The sequence below is a fragment of the Haliotis asinina genome, chromosome 15 (assembly GCF_037392515.1).
Source record: "Haliotis asinina isolate JCU_RB_2024 chromosome 15, JCU_Hal_asi_v2, whole genome shotgun sequence".
Taxonomy (NCBI): Eukaryota; Metazoa; Mollusca; class Gastropoda; order Lepetellida; family Haliotidae; genus Haliotis; species Haliotis asinina.
Window position 1 is genome coordinate 5,016,033 of NC_090294.1, and position 21,369 is coordinate 5,037,401.

Genomic DNA, 21,369 nt, shown 5'->3' on the forward strand with positions numbered 1-21,369 from the left:
CCAAGACATTTGCTGAGTGTCGCATAAAACTAAACTCATGCACTCTCACTCACATAGTATACAATTGGTTAGACTGCCAGACAGTTGGTTACCAAAGATTAAGCAGTTCCTTCTGGATTCCGCAATTTCGTGGTTGCAGAGAAAATCGTGGAATTTACCTCAGAAAAATGCAGAAAAACATCTGGTGCACAGAAAATGCATTTTCTTGCAGAATCTGTGCGGAATTTGCTTATTTAAAAAATTGAGTGAAAACAGGCTGACAGCCAAAATGAAAAGTAGAGTTAATGTCAAAAGTAGGATCGGTTACACATAAAATGAACTGACATATTTACTGTGGCAACATTTTCGAGATAATCATGATTAAAGGTACTTTATGAAAAAAACAAGTTTTGGGCATCTTTCAAATAATATTAGGTGAACTTGACACTGCAGTTACATTCTCAAAATCCATCATTTTGAAAATTGAAATTATTTCAGATTTAGTTTAAATATAAAATTGTTATTTGCACGAAACAGGAAATTGTTGGTCTGCATCTAAGTTACGAATGAGAGCAGAGAAATAACTTTCAGCGACTGTTTAATTCTCAAACACAGAAAAAGGTGTTTGTGCTTTGTCGTCAAACTTACTCAAGATGTGATGTGTACTGTCAACTTAACTTAATATCTGTGTTTGAGAATTCAACTATGAAGGTCTGTATAATGGTTTTGTTGTTTTACCTTAATGTTTTAAGAATGTTTTGCAGAATATTGAAAAATAGGGTGCAGAATTTACTTATATTTGCCGCGGAATCCAGGAGGAACTGATCAAAGGTGATCTGACTTGTCCCTGCACAGATGTCCATGGTGGCAGCTTGTTGAGATGGTAGACATAGATGGATAGAGTGTTGTGTAAAGTGTACTGTGACACACACAGTGTTTGGTTTTTCTGGTATTCGAGTCATCAATAGTCATGTTTCCTATGTAACAGGCACAGGAAGTATGTCAGACATGTGGTCAGTCATGGCGAGCGGCAACACTAGAGGGCTGGCGCTTGTTTCACGACCCAAACTATGAAGGTCTTGGTCAAGATGGTCAGATTGGCTCTGTACAGGGCAACCCCTACCGCGATGTATGGAAGCTGGTGTGCTGGAACATGGCGCAAGAGGTATGTGCAGCTTTCCCTACATTCTCTGTTTGGGACACAAGCCATGTATGCATGTACTTCAGTTACAGATCTGCAGTGCACCAGCCCATTTCTTTTTGTTTTCCAATATGATTCAAAATACAGTGTTTGCGTTAAGAATACAATCCTAGAATGTTGAGGGTTATCTTCTGTAAAAGTTGACTATTATGGTGGATTACTAACAGAATGTGGCAGATTACAGGTGCATGTGTACTCAATACCTTGTGCGTATCATCAAGGTGTGGAGTCCATTTCTGGTGTTCACATTGTGATTTTGCTGGAATATTGCTAATAGCAGCTTGAAACCCAGCTCACTCGGATTTACAAGTCTGTCTGTATCCCATTTATTATCCTCTATTTGACATCCAAACAAACCTGTTTGTAATTGTTTCCCCAGTCCAAGTTCAACTTGTATGAGAAAGCCATCTATGCAGTGTTGAGTGGGAACCTGAAGTCCGTGCTGCCAGTGTGCCGTACATGGTACGACTATCTGTGGGCGTACTTCAAGGTCATGGTGGATGTGAAGGTGGAGCAAGAGCTACGTCTCAATACTCAGGCCGACCGTCTGCAGGAGGACATGCCTAATGAATACTGGGAAAAACTGTGAGCAATATTTATGATCGTAGAAAAAGGTATTTATGGGTGTGTGTTTTGTTCTGTTTGGAAAATTTTTTGTGCTCTTATCAGTGAATTTTCAAACGAAAAATGTTGCATAATTAGAACCCTCATCTTTTGAACTCTCTTTCCTTCAGTTTTCTGGGATATATCAAAAGGTAGCATTTTACGAGGTGCATGATGTTGTGTGAAAGATAAGTTTCAGTGTGTTTGAGTCTACTGCAGGGAGGCTTCATTAGTTAATTGTGTAATTAACCAGCCTTTCTTTGTTTTAGGATGGAACCAAGTCAGGTGTTTCAAGATATAGAAGCAAGTTTTGATGAGGTAATAATTAAGGGTTCACACAGGCTTGAAAAAAAACGAAATATGGCATTCTTTTCATAAGAGATCCTCCTTGGGGTACTTTTAAGCATTTTTATGTCAATTAAAAATTGTTGTAAAAACAGTTGTAACTACGTTTTTGTTTCATTGGACCACCCCTACCAAGAACAGGTGGCACCTCATACCTCAGTTTCCATGCTGTGAAGACGTGTATACTCCTTTCTTGTTTTTTCGAGTGAAATTCCTAGGATGAGTGGCTCTGAATCAAATACTGTTTGTATGCTTTCTTTCATCTGTATTGCATGAACAATATGGGTAGTCAGCATGAGTTAAAAATTAAGTTTCCTGCATCTTTTGTTGTAACTTACATGTGCTTCGTACATGTGGGTATGTGAGTGCTTTTGTGTTACATTAGGTCTGTTTCCCTTCAACCATATTTATGTGCAGTAATATTATTACACATATTTAATGTAGCTTTATGTTGTGCTCTGATTAGTTGTCACGTTAACACTTAGCTTGGTGGGTTACATACTGCGTGTTATACACTTGTAGGCAGTGTTGTATCGCCCATGCGTGTTGTTTTACATTACATGCCGGGGGGATATAGTCGACGCCTCATCTGTCCGTCGTCCGTCCGTCGCCCGTCCGTCTGTAATCATTTTGTTTCCGGAGCATAACTCAGAAACCGTTCGATATTTTTAGACCAAACTTGATAGATATAGTAATCTCAGCCTATGGTTGTGCCTTTTGCTATTTACAGATTTTTGGCATTTATATTTTTTTTTGTTTTTCCATGGAACATTTTGGTGTTAGCCTTATGGTAGGGTGGGCTTCGTTTCCGGAGCAGAACTCAAAAGCCGTTCAATATTTTTCTGCAAAACTTGGTAGATATATCAGTCAGAAGCTGAAGTGGTGCCTTTTGCTATGTACAGGTTGTTGTTATTCATTATTTTCTCGGTTTCCATGGAAACTTTTCGGACATAGTCTCAAAATGGAGGGATGGGCTTCCTTTCCAGAGCAGAACTCAAAAACCGTTCAGTATTTTTCTGCAGAACTTGGTACATATATCAGTCTGAACCTATAGTGGTGCCTTATGGTATTTACAGGTTTTTGTGATTTATTATTTTCTTGATTTCCATGGAAATGTTTCGGACATAGTCTCAAAAGTATGAGGTGTGTTTCGTTTCCGGAGCAGAACTCAAAAGCCGTTCAATATTTTTCTGCAAAATTTGGTAGATATATCAGTCAGAAGCTGAAGTGGTGCCTTTTGCTATGTACAGGATCTTGTGATGTATTATTTTCTCGGTTTCCATGGAAACGATTTGGACCTAGTCTCAAAGTGAGAGGTGTGTTTCATTTCCAGAGCAGAACTCAAAAACTTCTTAATATCTGTGCATAAAACTTTCTAGATACAGGTTTTTGTGATTTATTATTTTCTTGGTTTCCATGGAAACGTTTCGGACATAGTCTCAAAATGGAGGGATGGGCTTCCTTTCCGGAGCAGAACTTTAAAACCGTTCAATATTTTTCTGCAAAACTTGGTAGATATATCACTCAGAACTTGAAGTGGTGCCTTTTGCTATGTACAGGTTCTTGTGATTTATTGTTTTCTCGGTTTCCTTGGAAACGGACCCGTGAAGGTCCCGGGGTAGAATAGGCCTTCAGCAACCCATGCTTGCCATAAAGGGCGACTCAGCTTGTCGTAAGAGGCGACTAACGGGATCGGGTGGTCAGGCTCGCTGACTTGGTTGACACATGTCATCGGTTCCCAATTGCGCAGATCGATGCTCATGTTGTTGATCACTGGATTGTCTGGTCCAGACTCGATTATTTACAGACCGCCGCCATATAGCTGGAATATTGCTGAGTGCGGCGTAAAACTAAACTCACTCACTCACTCCTTGGAAACGTTTCGGACCTATTCTGAAAAGTGAGAAGTGTGTTTCATTTCCAGAGCAGAACTCAAAAACTTCTTAATATCTGTTAGTAAAACTTTCTAGATATGTGTGGCAGACCCCAAAGTGGTGCCTTTTGGTTTTTAAAGGTTTTTGTGATTTATTATTTTCTTGGTTTCCATGGAAACGTTTTGGACTTAGTCTCAAAATGGAGGGGTGGGCTTCGTTCCCAGAGCACAACTCGAAAACCATTTCATATCTTTCAACAGATCTTGGCAGATATATGAAATTGTGACTTTGCTGGTTACAGATATGTGGCATTTATAATTTTCATGAATTCCATGGAAACAATTCAAACTTAGTCGAAAAAAACAATGAGTAACTCTCAGATTATTTGTCCTTTCAAACATGTGGCGGCCGGGGGGATATGTCATCTTCTGATAACTCTTGTTTTCAGTATGTTTCATGTTTATCACTTCAGCATATAGTTTTCTTCCACTCTTGCAGTTTAAGAAATTAATTTTGTGCAGCATTTTTTACCTCTGACAGACTCAAACGAAGTGTGTTTGCATTGTTTGGTGGAGGAAGGTCATGATGACCAGAGCTGTCCTGTGTGTTTGGACTTCACTTCTCAAACACAGAAAAGTTGGCAGGCTGATACCGTATTCTACAATAAAGTACTTAAGGCAGGGAGTGACAAATGGGCGCAAGACCCACCTTCAGAAAATTCATCTAAGAAGAAATTGTCATCTTCTTCAGCTTCCTGGGCCTCCTCAGAAGCCAGTGGGAAAAAGTCTAAGATTGCAAAGAAACCTGCCTCCGTTACTGTGTCTGTACCTCCCCACACACCTACCACATCTGCTGTTGCACCCCCAACATTAACATTTGATGATATGTCGTCTTTCTTTCAACAGCTGATGTCAGATCTTTGATACACAATGCGTTGTCCTGGCTTCATGAGGTGCTTGTAACCAAATTTGTCCCTCATGATTCATCAGGGTTCATCTGTTTCCCTGGACGATTCCATACCCGCTCAGTGCCTCAGGTTGACCTTGGGTCGAGGACATGATGATCCAGACCACCTGTCTGTGTCTGAGCTTTTGACTCAGTATTCTGCCTCAGTTGTTTGCTCGGAGTCAGCTCTCGATCACAAGGATATGGAGGATGAGATGATGGCAGGGGACAAGATGCAAAGCAAAGACCTTATTGGATTCATCTTTGCAGGAGGTACGAATCCTCTGCTAGCAGGTAATAGGTCCTAATCTGGTGAGGCCAGTGGGAGAAAGCTGTCACCACCTCTAAGCCATATGCTGCAGCTCTGGCTGATGAGATCTGGCGATCTTGAGCCTGCCAAGCTTGACCAACACTCTTGTGAGCGTGCTGTGTTTGGTCAGTCAGTTCTTGATACTTGGCAGAGTTGTCACTCCCTAGCTGAATGCGCTCTTGTGTTTCCCGTCTCACTGCATTACTTATTTGCTGGTGTTTGTTGTTTGATGGTGGTTTTTACTGCAGCACTGTTTAGTTTTCACTAGAATGGGGAATATCAGCACACATGTCCTGCCTTTGCTTCTGATCTTGGCCTGTGACAATCTTTGACATGTAAATTCCTGGGTTATTACAAGTGTAGCCTTTGTCTGACCCCTATCACTAGTCGTGCCCTCGCCATTCGAGGGATCATGGATGTGTGATTGGGTAAGTGTGAATTTCATGTATTTTTAGAGGAGAGGGTTATGATCACTAGACAGAATGCTGCTCCCGGACTCATATCTGTAGGTGTCTGTTTTATATGTATAAGTACCCCAAGGAGGATCTCTTATGAAAAGGAGTCAAACAAACCTGCAGAGGCTGATGATTCTTTGACGAGAGTCTTCCTTTGGGTAGGGCCACTCGCCTCCTCACATTCTGTCACGCTCAGCATGGAAAGTAAGGTACGAGATGCTAGCTTAGTTACCTGCTCTTGGTGGACGGGTCCATTGTGGGCTTGGTAGGGGAGGTCCAATCAGACAACGTAGTTTTTGTTTTGTAAATATTTTATTCCAAATATAGTTCAAGCTGTCATAGGAATTTTTATTGGACATACAATGCTTAGAATTATCTCAAGGAGGACGCTCTTCAAAGAGTCACCAACCTCTACAGGTTTGTCTAAAAAAGGTTTTACATTCGTTTTGGCCTTCATGAGGCCAAAATTGCCAGTTGCCATAGAAAGGGCCTATATTTACCAAAACTTGTCAAGTTGTGATTTTACAGATAATACATATTAAAATGCCTTGTACTGGATGTTAATTAATCTCCAACTTTCCAAGAGCAGCAATGTAGGTAGAGTTATTTCCCCTGATGGTGGATTCATCATCTGACCAACCATGTGTGTATTCAGCTCTTTACATGTCATGTGTTTTTGTAGTTCTTTATAGTCGTTAATTGGGCCTTGAAATGATCTAAAATATATGATGATAATCTGTACGAACCCTGGAATAGTAATGTGTTTAATCATGTTAGAGTCATATGTAACTTATCTGAAACAGGTACGTTTCATCAGTTTGTCAGTCATATTTTGGAAACATAGGCAGATGTGTTAGAATTTCAGTGTAAAAGCTTCTGAAACCCTTGTCAGATTCCTGAACCTGAATTAAATAAAGAATCAATCATATTTTTTTAAATCTCAGAATCTTGCCCATAATAAATCTGTTGATACATATAACCTTATGTTGATGCCATACAATGTGTTCCTGCCAGTTGGTGAGATCGGAGTCCCAGAGGTGGTTCCATGTCATACAGAAGTACATAATCCTGGGGGATGTGGATGGTGAGTCACCACAAAGTCAGTACAGTTCCCTTCAAGTGCTGACTTGGCCTCTAGAGTGGCTAACTTTGGTTCGTCAGTGCTGTTGTGAGCTGTAGAATGGCTGTGTTAACAAACATGATTTGATCATATGTTTGCCTATTGTCCTGACTCAAAGTAATTGCTTCAATGAGATGTCTGGCTGTTCTTTTGGAACAACTTGTTCCAGAGGGACTAGCGATTAGAAATTGTCTTCCGACATCTGTTGCAAGGCAAAAAGAAGAATCAAGTTGTCAGGCTGGGTGCTTGCAGGCTGTTTTAGCCAAGTATCATGGCCCATTATATCAGTCCAGACTCAAATATTTACAGGTCACTTTGATGTACGTGTCATAATATGGCTGAAATATTGCCGATGTGGCTTCACATTTTTATTCCATCACTCACTGTTTTTTTCTAGAGAATTGTTTAGTGGAACACTGAAAACAACGCAACTCAAGAAAGTCTTGCACTTAAATAAGATGGTTGATAATTCAGGGGTGAAAAAAGACCATGTGACCAGTGTTCGCTTATATTTTAGTGTGTATGTGTTGCCAGCTCTGATAGAGGTGATGTACAGCTGGGTGAAGCGAGATCGCCACAAGCTTCCTCCACATCTTATCAGGTTCATGGCTCACCTGGTTCTGTTTCTGCGCGCCATTGGACACAGCACCAAGGTCAGAACAATGCACAATTCTTTTAAACTTGTTTTACTCACACAGCATATTTTATATTTTAGGACTGTCCAGTGGTGGCCTGGATGTCTGATAAGATACTGTTCCTTGATATACAAGACTTTAACACCTTTGCCTAGAGTCTTGGTCTAGGACAACATATGATCCTTAGTTTGTTGGTAGCATATTTCTTGTCGGTTTGACCAAAGGAATCATCATGTCTGACCTGCATCACTTTGCACTTCCCCGCAAATTTAACTGATACATTTTGCTACTGATAATTCTGGTTGATCATTCAGGAGGAACTGTGCACCACCATCCTGGAAACGTATGTGGAGGACCTCATCAATAACAAACACAAACACCAGGTGGCGCATTACGTTGCTACTCTCCCGAAAGAGTCGCAGGTCATCTGGTACGCCAAGTTTCTGGAAGGTAAGAATAGTCTCGTGCCTTCGCAAGTTACCAGTCCTCAAAAGACGGGTAGCCCTAGTTGTTGGGCCTGCAGAAGTATTTCCTAATGACCAGAAGTTACATTGTTGTGTCATTGCAAAAACCTGATTTGTTTGTGGTATAGTAGAATTGGGATGTGCAGCAAGTGGGTTTGAATATCTGATTCCATCTGATAAATAATCAGCCTCAGTAAGTGGGGCAGATAATGACAATGTTATTTTGCATTTTGCAGTTTTTGTTAATGCTTGTAAACAATGTTAACAAAGTATTGACCGTTTTGGCATTAGTATTGCATGTACATATAGTGTCACATGTCCTGACGATGCTTCCATATACAGGTATTAATGATGGTACATTGAATTTATGATTTTACAGTAATCTGCTATTGATACTGTAACATAAGCAGGTATTGACTGTTACATTGTACAGGTACTGACAGTGTTGTAGACAGATACAGAGAGTATTACAGCACACAAGTACTGAGTGTGTCACAATGTATCGGTACTCACAATGTTACAATGTACAACTAATTATAATCTTCTAATCTAAAGGTGTTTATTATCCTCTGCAGTGCATTTTGCAGGCGGTATTAAAATGGGCTTTGTCCATGTGTTCATCCATCCGAGCACATTTATCCTTTCTGGAGCAGAACTTTAAAACCGTTCACTATTTCTTCACCAAACTTAACACACATAGATTGATAGTTTTGGATTTGTGAATAAGCTATTTTTGGTGTTTCAATGGCAGCAAGTTTGACTTGGACTTAAATTGCTAGTAGAGCTCTTTTCCACAGTAGTAAAGTAAAGATGGGCGCCACCAACCGAATTGAATCTCTAAAACTCTAAAACCGTTTCCTATTTCTTCGCCAAACGTTGTACATAGCTTGGTCTACTGGTGCCTTTTGGTAGTTTTGGAATTTCTGAATCAAATATTTTTATGCATTTCCATGGCAACAAGTTTGACTTTGACAGAAATTCGTTGTTGCGCTCTTTTCAGGAGCAGAACCTTTAAAACCTTTCATTACTTTCCTTCTACTTTTCTATATACACACCAAAACATTTGGCATAATCATAACTTGCAGACATATTCATTGAGGATATCTTGCTGTGGCGGGGGATATTGATGAATTGATGTCTTCTTGTTGTTAACTTGTACAGGTACTGCCAATGTTGAAAGGTGCAGGTACTCACAATGTTTGAATCTCCAGGTATTGACAACAAGGAGGAAAGACAGCACTGTCTCCAGCTTGCAGAGGAGGAGGGCCTCAACATCCCCCTCATCACCAAAACCGTCGTCGAGAACATCCGTCATCGGGACTCCGGGGAGGTCAAGGTCAAAGCTGACATGGCTGTCGAAACTGCAGTGTCAGAGGTCAGTAACAGGTCGAACGAGTTAGACACCTTATAAAAGAATATGGGCTCAAATTCTTTGTACATGACAAGAGCTTGAATTCTGTTGGTTATGCCAGACTAAGGTTTGATTGGTACTGTGTTAGTGTCTCGTGATTTCCCTTTTTGCTGTGACATACATTCTGGGTAAATCTGCTATTATGGGGCAACTGTCTTCAGCGATCAGTCGTGACCTATTCAAACTGCAAAATTCCGACTTCACTCATGTTATGGCTTTGTAGAAGTGACTGACAAGAAGGAATATGTTCTTATGTTGAATTTCAGAAGTATCATTGCCATTGAATCCTAGATACATTTACGCTATTGTCCATGTACAAAGTATTTCTGGATTAGGTTCTTATTGTACTTCCCTTACTGGTCAGGATATTGCAGTTAAAATATTGGTTACAAAAGTAAAACTAAACTCACTCACTCACTATTGAACTCTCTTTTCTTCCTTTTAAGGAGGACCGTAAGAAGATCGAGGCAATAGACTGGCTGGTGTTTGACCAGTCACAGCGTTCCGAGGCTGTGAAACAGGCCAACGCTGTCATGAGATCATTCATTGGTAAGTTTACCAAGTCTTATATTGTCATTGATTGAGATTGAGATCCAGATTGAGATGCATGTTTGCTCTGCTGTTTTCTGCCTACTGCGGATGCAAAGCAGGGTAGGAGTTATCAACAGGCTATTGTTTTCTTCATAATTTTAGCATTTCCCAGCTAACAATTTTATAACCCAAAAAACAGTTTACTGCATTTCTTCACATCAAGTCATCTACATACCTATGGCTGGCTGACATTTTATTCTGTGCATCCCAGTTGCTGTGGCTTATGGGACTAAAACCAGCACAGATCCATCTGTCATGGAATCTTGAACTTAACAATGATACATGTACTTGGCAGCTGTGAAGAAGCATGCAGCTGCAAGAGAGGTGTTTGACAAGCTGCCTGCCGACTCTGTAGATGTCATCTATAGAATCTGGCTCTCAAAGGTAATCTAGAGTTCCATGAGTTTTTGACGCTGTTCATTCAGTATAACATTATGTTCATATTGCAGCGGGGCAGTGGGGTAGCCTCGTTGTTAAAGCATTCGCTCGTCACGCCAAAGACCCGGGTTCGATTCCCCACATGGGTACAATATGTGAAGATCATTTTCTGGTGTCCCGCGCCGTGGTATTGCTGGAACATTGCTAAAAGCGGCGTAAAACTTAACTCACTCACTCACTCTTACTGCAGCACCATAACCCCATCAGTGAATCAGTTTGTTCAGCCTGTTGGTAAAACAATCAGGATGGTCTGCTGTAATTACCAACTTTCTCACATCACTGTGTCGGAAAGGCCTCAAACTTGAACACTGCTTCTATCAAATACTTTGGAAATGTCTTAAAGATTGTTTATAATATTCCCCCAATGAACATTTTATGAATAAGACTTTCAGAACACCATTCCTTTCCTCCTTTCAGACAGGTTCCACTTCCCTGCCAGCATCGGAGGAAAACGCCATCCGGGAGTACATGTGTATCAAGGCCTACTTGGTGAGTGTCATGTATTGCTCCGTGTTTGGCAAGGATTTACACACAATTGGATGTCCTGGTCATGTTTTGTTCCATTTGAAAAAGACACTGAAATTACATTTAACATTTTGCACAGAGATTGTTTAGTCAGATAGCTTGTAGCAGTAAACTTTGATCACAATAATATACGCATTTCAGGATGCCATTGAGAGTTTCAATGACTGGTTCTCACTCTGTCATCACGGTAAGCCAGCCAAACCTGATCTGTCTGTTGGCGCCAGCTTCACAGACCGTGTGGCCTACGAGCATCGGATGAAGCAGTATCACATGGAGGAGGACAGATGGAAGCACACGCTCCTGATGCAGACTAAGGTGGGACTCTCTGCTAACCACTGTGTCCAACAGTCGCACATACTTACAGTCGCTGTGTACCGAGTAAATCAATGTTTGTTCACTATTTTACTCTAGTGATGATATGAGTTAGAATAGGTCTTCATCAGCCCATGCTTGTCGTATGAGACAGCTACAGGATTGTTTGCCATCATCTCCGAATGTTATAGATCAGTGTTCATGATGTCCATCAATGGATTATTTGGGTACGACATGATTATTTACAGACTCACTCCCTGTTTCTTGAAAATGCTGAGCACAGAATGATCACAAAACTGACACACTACAAATATACTGACAGGTCACTTATCTTTACAAAATAGCCCATGTATACGTAAGGTTGCTATATCAAACTAAAGTTTGTAAGACATTATGCTGTGATAGGGATGCTCCCTTACCAAGTATCAGAAACAGTGTGAAAACAATCCTGCACAAAATTCTGTGGAACACTTCGATCAGTTGTGTGCTATTTCTCTTGTATTGTATTGGTATTTTCGGTGGTGGTACAGCAAGGGGAGACAATTCTTTCTGTTCTGTGTAGAACATTATTCATTTGTTTTGCAGACAACCAAGGACCGTATATACAATGTACTGCTGTTCACTGACGGAGGCTGGATGATGGATCAGAGGGAGGTTTGTACTCGCACTAATCTCCCGCATCTCCTTGAACTCATCCTTTACTGGAAGCCATTTGGGGCTGTAGGATAGCATCGTGTTTAAAGCAATTGCTCATCACTTCAAAGATCTGAGTTTGATTCCCTACATGGGCACGATGTGTTAAGTCCATATTTGGTGTTCCCCACTGTGAAATTGCTGGAATATTGTTAAAAGGGACATAAACAGTATTTGCTCATCCTGTTGGGATTTTGAGGTGCAGTATAGCAAAGCAGCCTATGCTTGTCTTAGACACCATGGTCCAACACTGTTAATCACAGCACATGCTGTTAATCTGATCTTCACAACTGATTACTCCACTATGACATACCTGAAACTAGCTGAACCAATCGTTAATATGGTTTCCAAGAAAATACGTTCACTCACTTCATACATGGTTTAGTGATTATAGTGTCATCATATATCTTGTTCTTTCCCCAGGAGGAGAACACTGACGAGTCCCGTCACCACCAGATGGCATTGCTACGACAGCTCCACCTGCCAGCATTGTGCCTGAACCTCCACTATGTTCTTCACACAAGTGAACTATATGCTGAGTGCCTCCAGCTGGCCGACTACATCTCGGCAGAACAGTATCAGCTGTACAAGGTAAGAGGCAAATGATTGGTCACATTTTTCATGTATATATAGGTTTATGAGAAGATCTGAAGCAGACACAAGAATGTGTATTTCTGGTGCAGATTTGTGTTTGTGTCTGCATCTATCACTTTGTAAATAGTAAAACAAAATTGGACAGTTGCATCTGGTCCACACAGAAGGCATTGCTTTTCAATTCCTTTTCATTTCTGCATTTCATGTATTGTATTATTTATATTCAAGAAGGCATTAGATTAAGTTTTAAGAATCATTATCTGTTAAAAATCCTTACATTGTGTCACATTGGACTGACGACAGATGTTGTATTGCAGGAATTCAACAAGGATGACCTGCAACGATTGCTGCGCCACATACGTGACTCCTCCCTGGCTCTCCTGGACCAGAACAAAGATCCCTTAGGGTACCAGCTGGTGTAGGGGAGATCACTCTAGACAGCAGCCATGATTTCATGAGAAATGCGAGGCAGCACTGCATCAGCCTACTGCTCTCTCTGTGTGTGTGTGTGTGTGTGTGGGTGTGGGTGTGGGTGTGTGTGGAGAGAGAGAGAGAGAGAGACGGGTAATGCATGGAAACTTCAATATAACAGATGTGATTTATGTTGGATCAATCATCAATACGAAAATGGTGACTGAATAACCACAGGAAACATGATAGGATCATAATAGAGACGGCCATGCTGCAAGGTTTGAATACTGTGACAGAGTGTTGATGTGATCAGGTGCCCAGGAGTCCAGTACCAACCCAACTTTACACAATGAGCTGTAGTGTCATCAGATACATGTCATGACCTTCAGCAGCAATCATGTACCTGTGAAAATACAGGGCAACCTGAAAGAGTTAGGGTCAATAGTTCAGTGGTTTTTGATGGCTGGTTACCATGGCGACTCTGTAGAAGCAGCTGAATGTGGTCAGAATCTGTGTCGTGCTTTATTGCCAGTATTGTATCGTAATCACTGGACTGTCTGATTCAGTCACATACATGTTGGAGTCATATGGCTGGAGAAACCATCAATAAACACCCTGGTGCTGGACGGCAGTCTGAGCCATGAAAAGATCAGCAGATAGAGATAATGTCATTCTACAGACTAGAAGTGAATCAGTAACTTGTCACAAAGAAGAGTTTCAAGAATCAATACAAGATAAGAAGGAATACTACCTCCAATCACCCCCATCACTTTGTTGCTTCGTCATCAGTGTGTGGGTCAAGCTGACAGCTGGTCCAACAGTGATATACACTGAATCGATGGGTGTGCTGTACCAGAGATACATCACTTAACACAGAAGTCATATCTGACATGTATCATGGTTGCCTCATCGTTCATGTTTCATACTTTGTACAAATCATATTAAAATAAAGTGTGTAAATATGGCTGATGTATTGTCTGTGGTTTGTTCAGATGATTGAGCTATTACTTGATGGCCAGGCACTTGTACACCAGTCAGTAGGTAGCTGGGTGTGATTTGGTCATGGCCACCTCAGGTTGAGTGTAATACTAAACACAAGAGGTAGTTCAGAATCATGTGAACAAGTAAAAGAACTCGTCTAGGAACTTACTGGCAAACAAGGATAAGTTGACTTCTGACAGTTGACCCATATTAGTCCACTGACACTTGCCATTGTGAGCGAAGGGAACCCATGTTGTAACATTAGCGACTTGCGACACTATCTAAGTGAGAGTCTTATGAGCAAGGCGTGTGCAGATATCCACAGAATTAGTTTCATTGTCATGTACTGCACGTGCACTAGCCTACATCTCTCACAAACCAAATGGGTTTGCTTGTTATGGTGCACCGCCTACTTCTGAATGCATTCTATACGCTGGTCCAACTTAACCTTGTTTGCAAGTCGTGTTCATAGTATTGTTCATAAGTGTCTGCGCATTCTGGAAAGTATGGCATCCTCCATCAATGCTCATTGTATTGATCACTGACTTGTCTGGTCCACTTTGAATATTTACATGCCCCAGTAAAAAGAACAACGCACCACTGTTTCAAACACAGTACAGAATCACGTGAACAGAAAAAAGAAATCTTGGAACTTGGTGTGCATGATTGTTGGTAGCAGTAACGTTGAAAGTCTTATGTTATGGATCATTGCTCGTAGCATTGATCACTGGCTGATAGTGCTTCGTGAAGTCAAACACCTAAACAATTAACCCACTCGCCTTTCCGGTAAAGGTAAGGTCTTTGATGATCAACAGAATTTCGGTTCGTTTACTGTATCTGTTTTCCCTGTCACTTGAGCGTGCAAATCTCCCCTCCGGGTTTACTAATGTACTTGTTTACGTTTCATGATAATCTTCAAGTCCCAACGATAACATTCCACGAGCCGGATTTACCTATATCGGGAACATCACTTATATCGTTTCTCTCCGGTTTTATCACGGAACTGTATTAATGCTCAGTATTGTTCCGGTGATTAAATATTCCGCTCAAGGCTGTAGCTCGGCTGGGAACAGAGTGCTTTAAGTCCTCGTGATAAATAGAAACCCATTCAGTACACGTAAATATTTATGATAAATGTGACAAATATTTCTACTCCTACACGGAAAATTAAACAGGTGGCTGGAATGTTCGAGAGATCATGGTGGTCTTACAGGGCATCAAGTAAGCCTGTTTGCGGGGGTATTATCTGCAATATGAGTTTAATCCTACTTCCATAGGTAGTTTTGAAATAGCGTTAGGGAAAGGCTGTTTCCGTGACAAGAGACTGTTTGATGCAGAGAGTAATGACAGAACGTTCCCATACTTGGCATTAGACAGTTTAAAAGTGATGAAAATTGTTTTACGCTTCTTAAGGGGCCCGTCAAGCATCGGCTTCACATTGTAACTGTCAAATATGTAATGTTCATTCATAAGTGATGTACATGGTTCGGTGAATTTTAAGGATAAACTTTGTATCGCCCTACTCAGTATATTTTACATATTGCACCAGACCGCCGCCATACGCCTTGAATATTGCTGAGTGAAAATGGCGTAAAACAAAACTCACTAGCTACAAGACGTACCCATGTTGGATTCACACATTTTCGGCTACTCGACTCTGGCCGAGACAGTGAGTGAGTTTAGTTTCACGCCGCACTCTGCAATATTTCCAGCTGAATGGCGGCGGTCTCTAAATAACCGAGTCTGCACCAGACAAGCCAGTGATAAACAGCATGGCCATCGATCTTTGCAAATGGAAACCGATGACAGTGTCAACCAAGTCAGCGAACCTGTATACTCAATCCAGTTTGTCGCTTCTTACGACAAGAATAGTCGCTTTTTTGTGGCAAACATGGGTTTCTCAAGGCCTATTCTACGTCGTATTCTCACGAGTTCTGGGTGAGACCGGTTTTAGCACTGCTTTGGACATACAGTATTTCGGTTACATCACGGCTCAGCGTGGAATACATCCCAAAACCAATGTACACCTATCAGATGGTTCGAGACCTGGACTACCATTTACGACATCATTTTTGCTGAAGTCGAGATGGCTGTGTTTGGACCATGGTCACTGACTTGGTGTGCAGACGATCTGGTGCCTGTTTGAGACTTCTGGACGGGACTTTACACAAGAAGACGTAGAATCTGTACTTTACTGAGAAAGTCTAGTAATAAGACAATATTATCTATCTAAATCTCTTTTTCCGTAACTGATATCGAGGTAAACATGCAGACCATTTGGTCATGAAGAACCCCGTATTACACCTTGTCTTGTGTTAACCTTACTTCTGCCATATCATAACACAAACTACATATTCATACATGGTGTATACATGCTTCCAGGTATGATTACAATGCAAATAGATTCCATGTAATATACAGGACAGGGCAGGGCAGGACAGGGCACGAGGGACGCTCTACCCTCGAAATAGCCTTGGGGTTATTGACTGGTGAACTTTTCACTCGGATTATGGTCAACAAGTCAGCACGGCGTTTGGTCAAAATGTCACACCTAGCACGACTTCACTGCGGGGAGAATCCATCGGTACATTGTCGTTGCCATAGAAGTCATATTGTATCACTATTGTATTTATAAGCACTTGAAGAAATATTGGGAAAATATTTCATACAGTAAGTCAATGCCCCCTCTTCCTCCATTTCACTTCACGGCGGTTTACGACAGGTATATCAATAGATGGGTAAGCAGGTGGCCAACAGGTGTTCGGATGGAATATACAACACGGCCACCGCTGTCCCCGCGTGTTCCAAAGTCGCTTGTAACGCAAAACTACCATCACTAACCGGTCCATGTGGTCACTGGTTAGCAATACACACAAGAACCCTTTAATATAATGCTAAGATCTTGGCAGTAACATTTTGTACCTAGACGATATCTTTTGATTAACAAATCTTTGTCAGGTGGTCTCCATGTTTCATTTTTTTGTCAGCATGTTCATATGGACCGCCATGATCACAGCTGATTAGGGCCTCCTTTCAGAAAGCACTAAGATGATCGTAAGTCAAGATGGTAACCTTGGTGCAATGTTAAAGAGTGGGAGTTAAGGTAAACCTTAGTAAAGGTTGCTTCGTGAAAGGAACCCCTGGTCTGATATGACTGAATTGTGACCAAATGCTACCTTAAACAACATTCACTTGCACTTCACTGACCTGAAATTATATGAGGAGCTGGATTCCCTGTGTAAAATTGCACCATTTTCAGCTGTGTCAAGCCTGCAGATGACATAAGTACCATCTGTGGGGGGATCGCTCTCTTTAACGACGTGTCAGTGCAATGTAACCCTCATGATTTCTTCAAAGACGTTTCACCAAAATATGTAAGCTGTAAGCTCCACATACAGAAAAAAATGTTAAGTATCTACTTCAGTCGTTTAAGGAGGGGGTGAACCCTTCTCACTCACTAATTTGTAACACTGAGCAAAATTCGAGAGGTTGGAACCATTCACCGAAACCAATAATATTTATATACGTTACATCTTAGGTTATGTCACTGACAAGTCCCGCAAAACCGTGTAAGTAGCTTCCAAACACGTTACAATGCACGGCCTCACGTGTCAATACTCCAAACAAGTGCGTGTTTCGTCAGTGAATCGCCTTGTAAATTATCATCTGTGAAGATGTTGACACGTAAATGGACAAATACTGGTGTTAACACGTGTGTCTTATCGACATAGACGGTTTATATTATTACCTGTGAGAAGACGATGGATCAAGTAGTTGTAGATCAGACGCGCACATGCTCTCAGGACGTGCTACCTGTAGGTTTATCTCGAGTAGATTCTCTAATACAGCACGGAGGTCTCAAGTCCCCATCACACATGTAGTATGATAGTATGAAATAATGGTTGTCAACTTTGAGCAGGTAGGACTGCATCCCTTGTGCACCTGGTGATGAATCCGTGCATAGTCAGCACCATCCATCCCTTTGGTCGAGGAGTTCATCAATCTGGTCACCGTCTAAGGTCTCTGTGACCATGCGCTGTTTCCTCACAATAATCTAACCGGCCCTAAAATACGGGCAATATGTATGAAAGCAGGTTCAAAACCACACTTGCTGCACACTGTAGCTCACCTTTACACCGTTGTGGGATATACAAAATACAATAAACTATAATTTGGTCTTGGCAGCCATATATGGATCTAATGAATTAGGTTGTAGTAAATTAATTATAAGATTACACTTGATCTTCTAACTTGTCCTAGTTTACAACGATGATCATTAGACAATAAAGAAGCTGTAACTTCATACCAGACGTTGTCATGTTACCTTCCAACTTAAATGTGCTCATCATGCATCTGACGACCATTTTCCTCAGCTCGCAGCTCTGTCACCTGATGAGTGGTTATTTTCAGTTCTGAATGCCAATCTACAAACAATCGACCATATTGACCCATGACGAGTAGATACATAGGTCTGTGTGGGCCAGACACGCGTGGTTGACCACGCGAGCAACAGTCCACACCTTCGTTCCATACAGTCTGGTCCTCGACATAGGGGGATAAGACAAGGACATGGCAGTGCGGTGTCTATAGACTGTGTCTGAGTAGGGTATCGGTATAAAACAGCGACATGTTATCTCATGGGTTAGCACGATGTAATCGCTCACTTACTCACTCCCTCACTCACACTCATAGAGAAACAACTTACGTGCACGTGACTATGCATGTACGCAAACTGTTTTATCATAACTTTCATGCTGATCTTAATCACCATGTCATGTTTTCAACGAAAAAGCATCATTATTTTTTTTCTGGACGTTTTTAAAATATAAAACTATGAAAAAATTCATTCACTTAAAGACTTGTTTGTTCTTGAATGTGGTGGAATTGTGAATTTAGAAAAAACCTTTTAAGCTTTGCCTGAGATATTTTACATCCATTCACAATTCCATCTGTTTTAGGGTACTTTTTGCCACCTGTCACTAGAACATTCATGTGACAGATACCGATACGTGTATCTTTATTTCCATGATATATAACACTACAGCTGCTATCGTCGTCAAGGACTGCCTCTTGCACACATTGTAAACATTAAATATAAAACACTTTTCCACCGAGGCTAACTTCAGGTTTTATTATACTTAAAGCAGAGATCTGTTATATGGTCTCTACTTAAAGGCGCCTAGTAGGCTACCATTGGCAAAACAGTTTACGATGTATATTCGTGTAATGGATACCTCCAAAGTTCACCGAACACGTGTACATAATCTGAAAGACAAATGTTTAATTTTTTAAATTATGTTATCTTTAGTGTCTATACATCCTCAAGAAAGAAGATTTCAATCTTGTAGGTTTCTGGAAGTACAATGTTTCTACCATTGTTTCATTGAACGAATGAATATCTTTATAATCGATAATATTTAATACTTCGGACACAACATGACGAGCATCCACTCAAACACACCTTGGATTAATAGTAATCAACGTGTTCGGTTGATGTACCATTGTTATCCCCTGCTTTGCGATGCCAGCGGGATCAATGTCGGACGTTGCCTTGATTCCGTGGGCTGCATGGCTGGGTAACCTTTTTATGTACATTATTATTCTTATATCTTAGGACCCGATATCCATTAGTGTGTAAATGTCTGCTAACAATATATAACCATGCAGTGTATCGGACGATACACGTTAATTTGCTAAAGCATAGCTGAACTTATCGCCCTTGGACAGCGTGGATCATGAAGTCGCTCATTTGTCCGTAGGCCTAAGTTCCCCACTGGATTCCAGTAAGGGCAGAAGCACATGCCCGTGCATATGCACTGGGTTCGATTCCATACATGGGTTATTTAAAAACGATTTCATTGAACGAAGTAATTTGAAAGCGTTAAATTTATAAAATTTTCACCGTTTTGTTTTTCCTTTTTATTTTCTGAACAAGGTTTTATTTTCAAAGAGTCATGGTCCCCATGGGCCTTTCTGCTTTAGATCTATCCGTGAATAATATATTTTCCTATTGTATTCTATGAGATTTGTCCCGACCTGTAACTCTCACACACAATTTACGTATTAACCTTCTAAGTATACAGTAACTAAAACACAAACAATATAATCATAAAAAAAAATTTCACATATATGTGTAGCAATCCTATACGCAGATCAAACATATATTTCGTGTGAACTATTATTATTAAACATTAACACGCATACTGCGAACTAGATTGAACTTTGGAGGTATATCTATCAACTATCTACACTAATTCCGCTGTTTTTGGTACTGAAGTAAACAATAACACGTCAAATAGTATTTTCTCACGTTACCTGTGGAAGGCCGGCCGACCAAGCCACTGCTCCTGAAAGTTTAATGGGTATTCTCCATCGACACGGAGTTATTTATGAATGAAAGCCGTAATGGCATCGATGATGAGGGAGAGCCCTTTAAGTCCACATATGGAAATCAGGATGTGATACGAGAGCCAGGTGGCTGATACCAGCAATGATTTCCCAGTCACTTCCTGCACAAAACCGGAACTGCCACTCCCGCGCTTACTGACTTCTTCCCTAGGAATTTATAGGATTGCCTCAAGGACAAGGCGTTGTTATTGGCAAGCGTGAAGACAGTGACAATATGAAAAATATTTACCTTTAACAATTTCATATTCCTAGTTTTGAAACACGCAAACAGTTTTAAGAGATTTAAATCAAACTCAGAACTGATAACTGTCAGTCGTAATGAATGACACCCAGCCACATGCCTCTGACAGCTGGCTCCCTTTGGTCTCTCTTCGGACGCGCCATGAATTGATGGAATGCTATTAAAACGGGTCTCGAACTTCACCATGAGTATTACAGGCTTGGCAAGGGCCTGAAGGATCTTATTTACAAGGTAGCGTATTGATTCCAGGCAGTGAAAGGTACTTTGACCACGGGAAACTTAGTGGAAACTAATTAAAGACTGAAGTAGATTGAACATTCACATAAAAAATTGTATGTAGATGAACAAGACTATGTGTAGACCGTGTTCCGTTGTCGTTGCTATGACAATCTGGCTGGAGGTAGAATAGCATTCGTCACCACGTTACCGTAACACGAGTTGGTCACGAATGGCAGTACTCTCACCACCTTTTTGCAGTGGCATTCAGTTCGAGCCTCCCTAGAAGATCCGGGTTAGAGTTGATCTTCAGTAACCAAAATTTGTCGTAAGAGACGACTAACAGGGGCGGATGGTCAGACTCGCTGACTTGGCTGACACATGTCATCGTATCACATTTGCGTTGATCGATGCTCATGCTGTTGATTACTGGATTGTCTGGTCCAGACTCGATTATTTACTGATTGTCGCCATATAGCTGGAACATTGCTGAGTGCGGCGGAAATCTAAACTCACTCACTTATCATACATCTGTCCGTCGGAACCGCAGCCACCTCAGTGTAGTTGTCCCGGCCTGGGAAGAAAGGTCGATGTTAGTATCCCCGACCACGTCGTAC

At 41.1% G+C, this 21,369-nt stretch overlaps 1 protein-coding gene across 1 annotated transcript in view; it reads left to right on the forward strand.

Moving 5' to 3' along the window:
* The window catches only part of LOC137266358 (nuclear pore complex protein Nup107-like), a 33,588-nt gene extending 19,718 nt beyond the window's left edge, over nt 1–13,870 (forward strand). The window contains exons 13-26 of the mRNA XM_067801845.1: nt 968–1,144; nt 1,560–1,765; nt 2,053–2,101; nt 6,727–6,796; nt 7,367–7,485; nt 7,782–7,917; nt 9,143–9,306; nt 9,789–9,891; nt 10,229–10,317; nt 10,789–10,860; nt 11,038–11,211; nt 11,794–11,862; nt 12,325–12,492; nt 12,813–13,870. Of these exons, the coding sequence (XP_067657946.1) occupies nt 968–1,144; nt 1,560–1,765; nt 2,053–2,101; nt 6,727–6,796; nt 7,367–7,485; nt 7,782–7,917; nt 9,143–9,306; nt 9,789–9,891; nt 10,229–10,317; nt 10,789–10,860; nt 11,038–11,211; nt 11,794–11,862; nt 12,325–12,492; nt 12,813–12,917 (1,701 nt within the window). The 3' untranslated portion in view covers nt 12,918–13,870. The remainder of the gene's footprint in view (nt 1–967; nt 1,145–1,559; nt 1,766–2,052; nt 2,102–6,726; nt 6,797–7,366; nt 7,486–7,781; nt 7,918–9,142; nt 9,307–9,788; nt 9,892–10,228; nt 10,318–10,788; nt 10,861–11,037; nt 11,212–11,793; nt 11,863–12,324; nt 12,493–12,812) is intronic.
* The last annotated feature ends 7,499 nt before the right edge of the window (nt 13,871–21,369 follow it).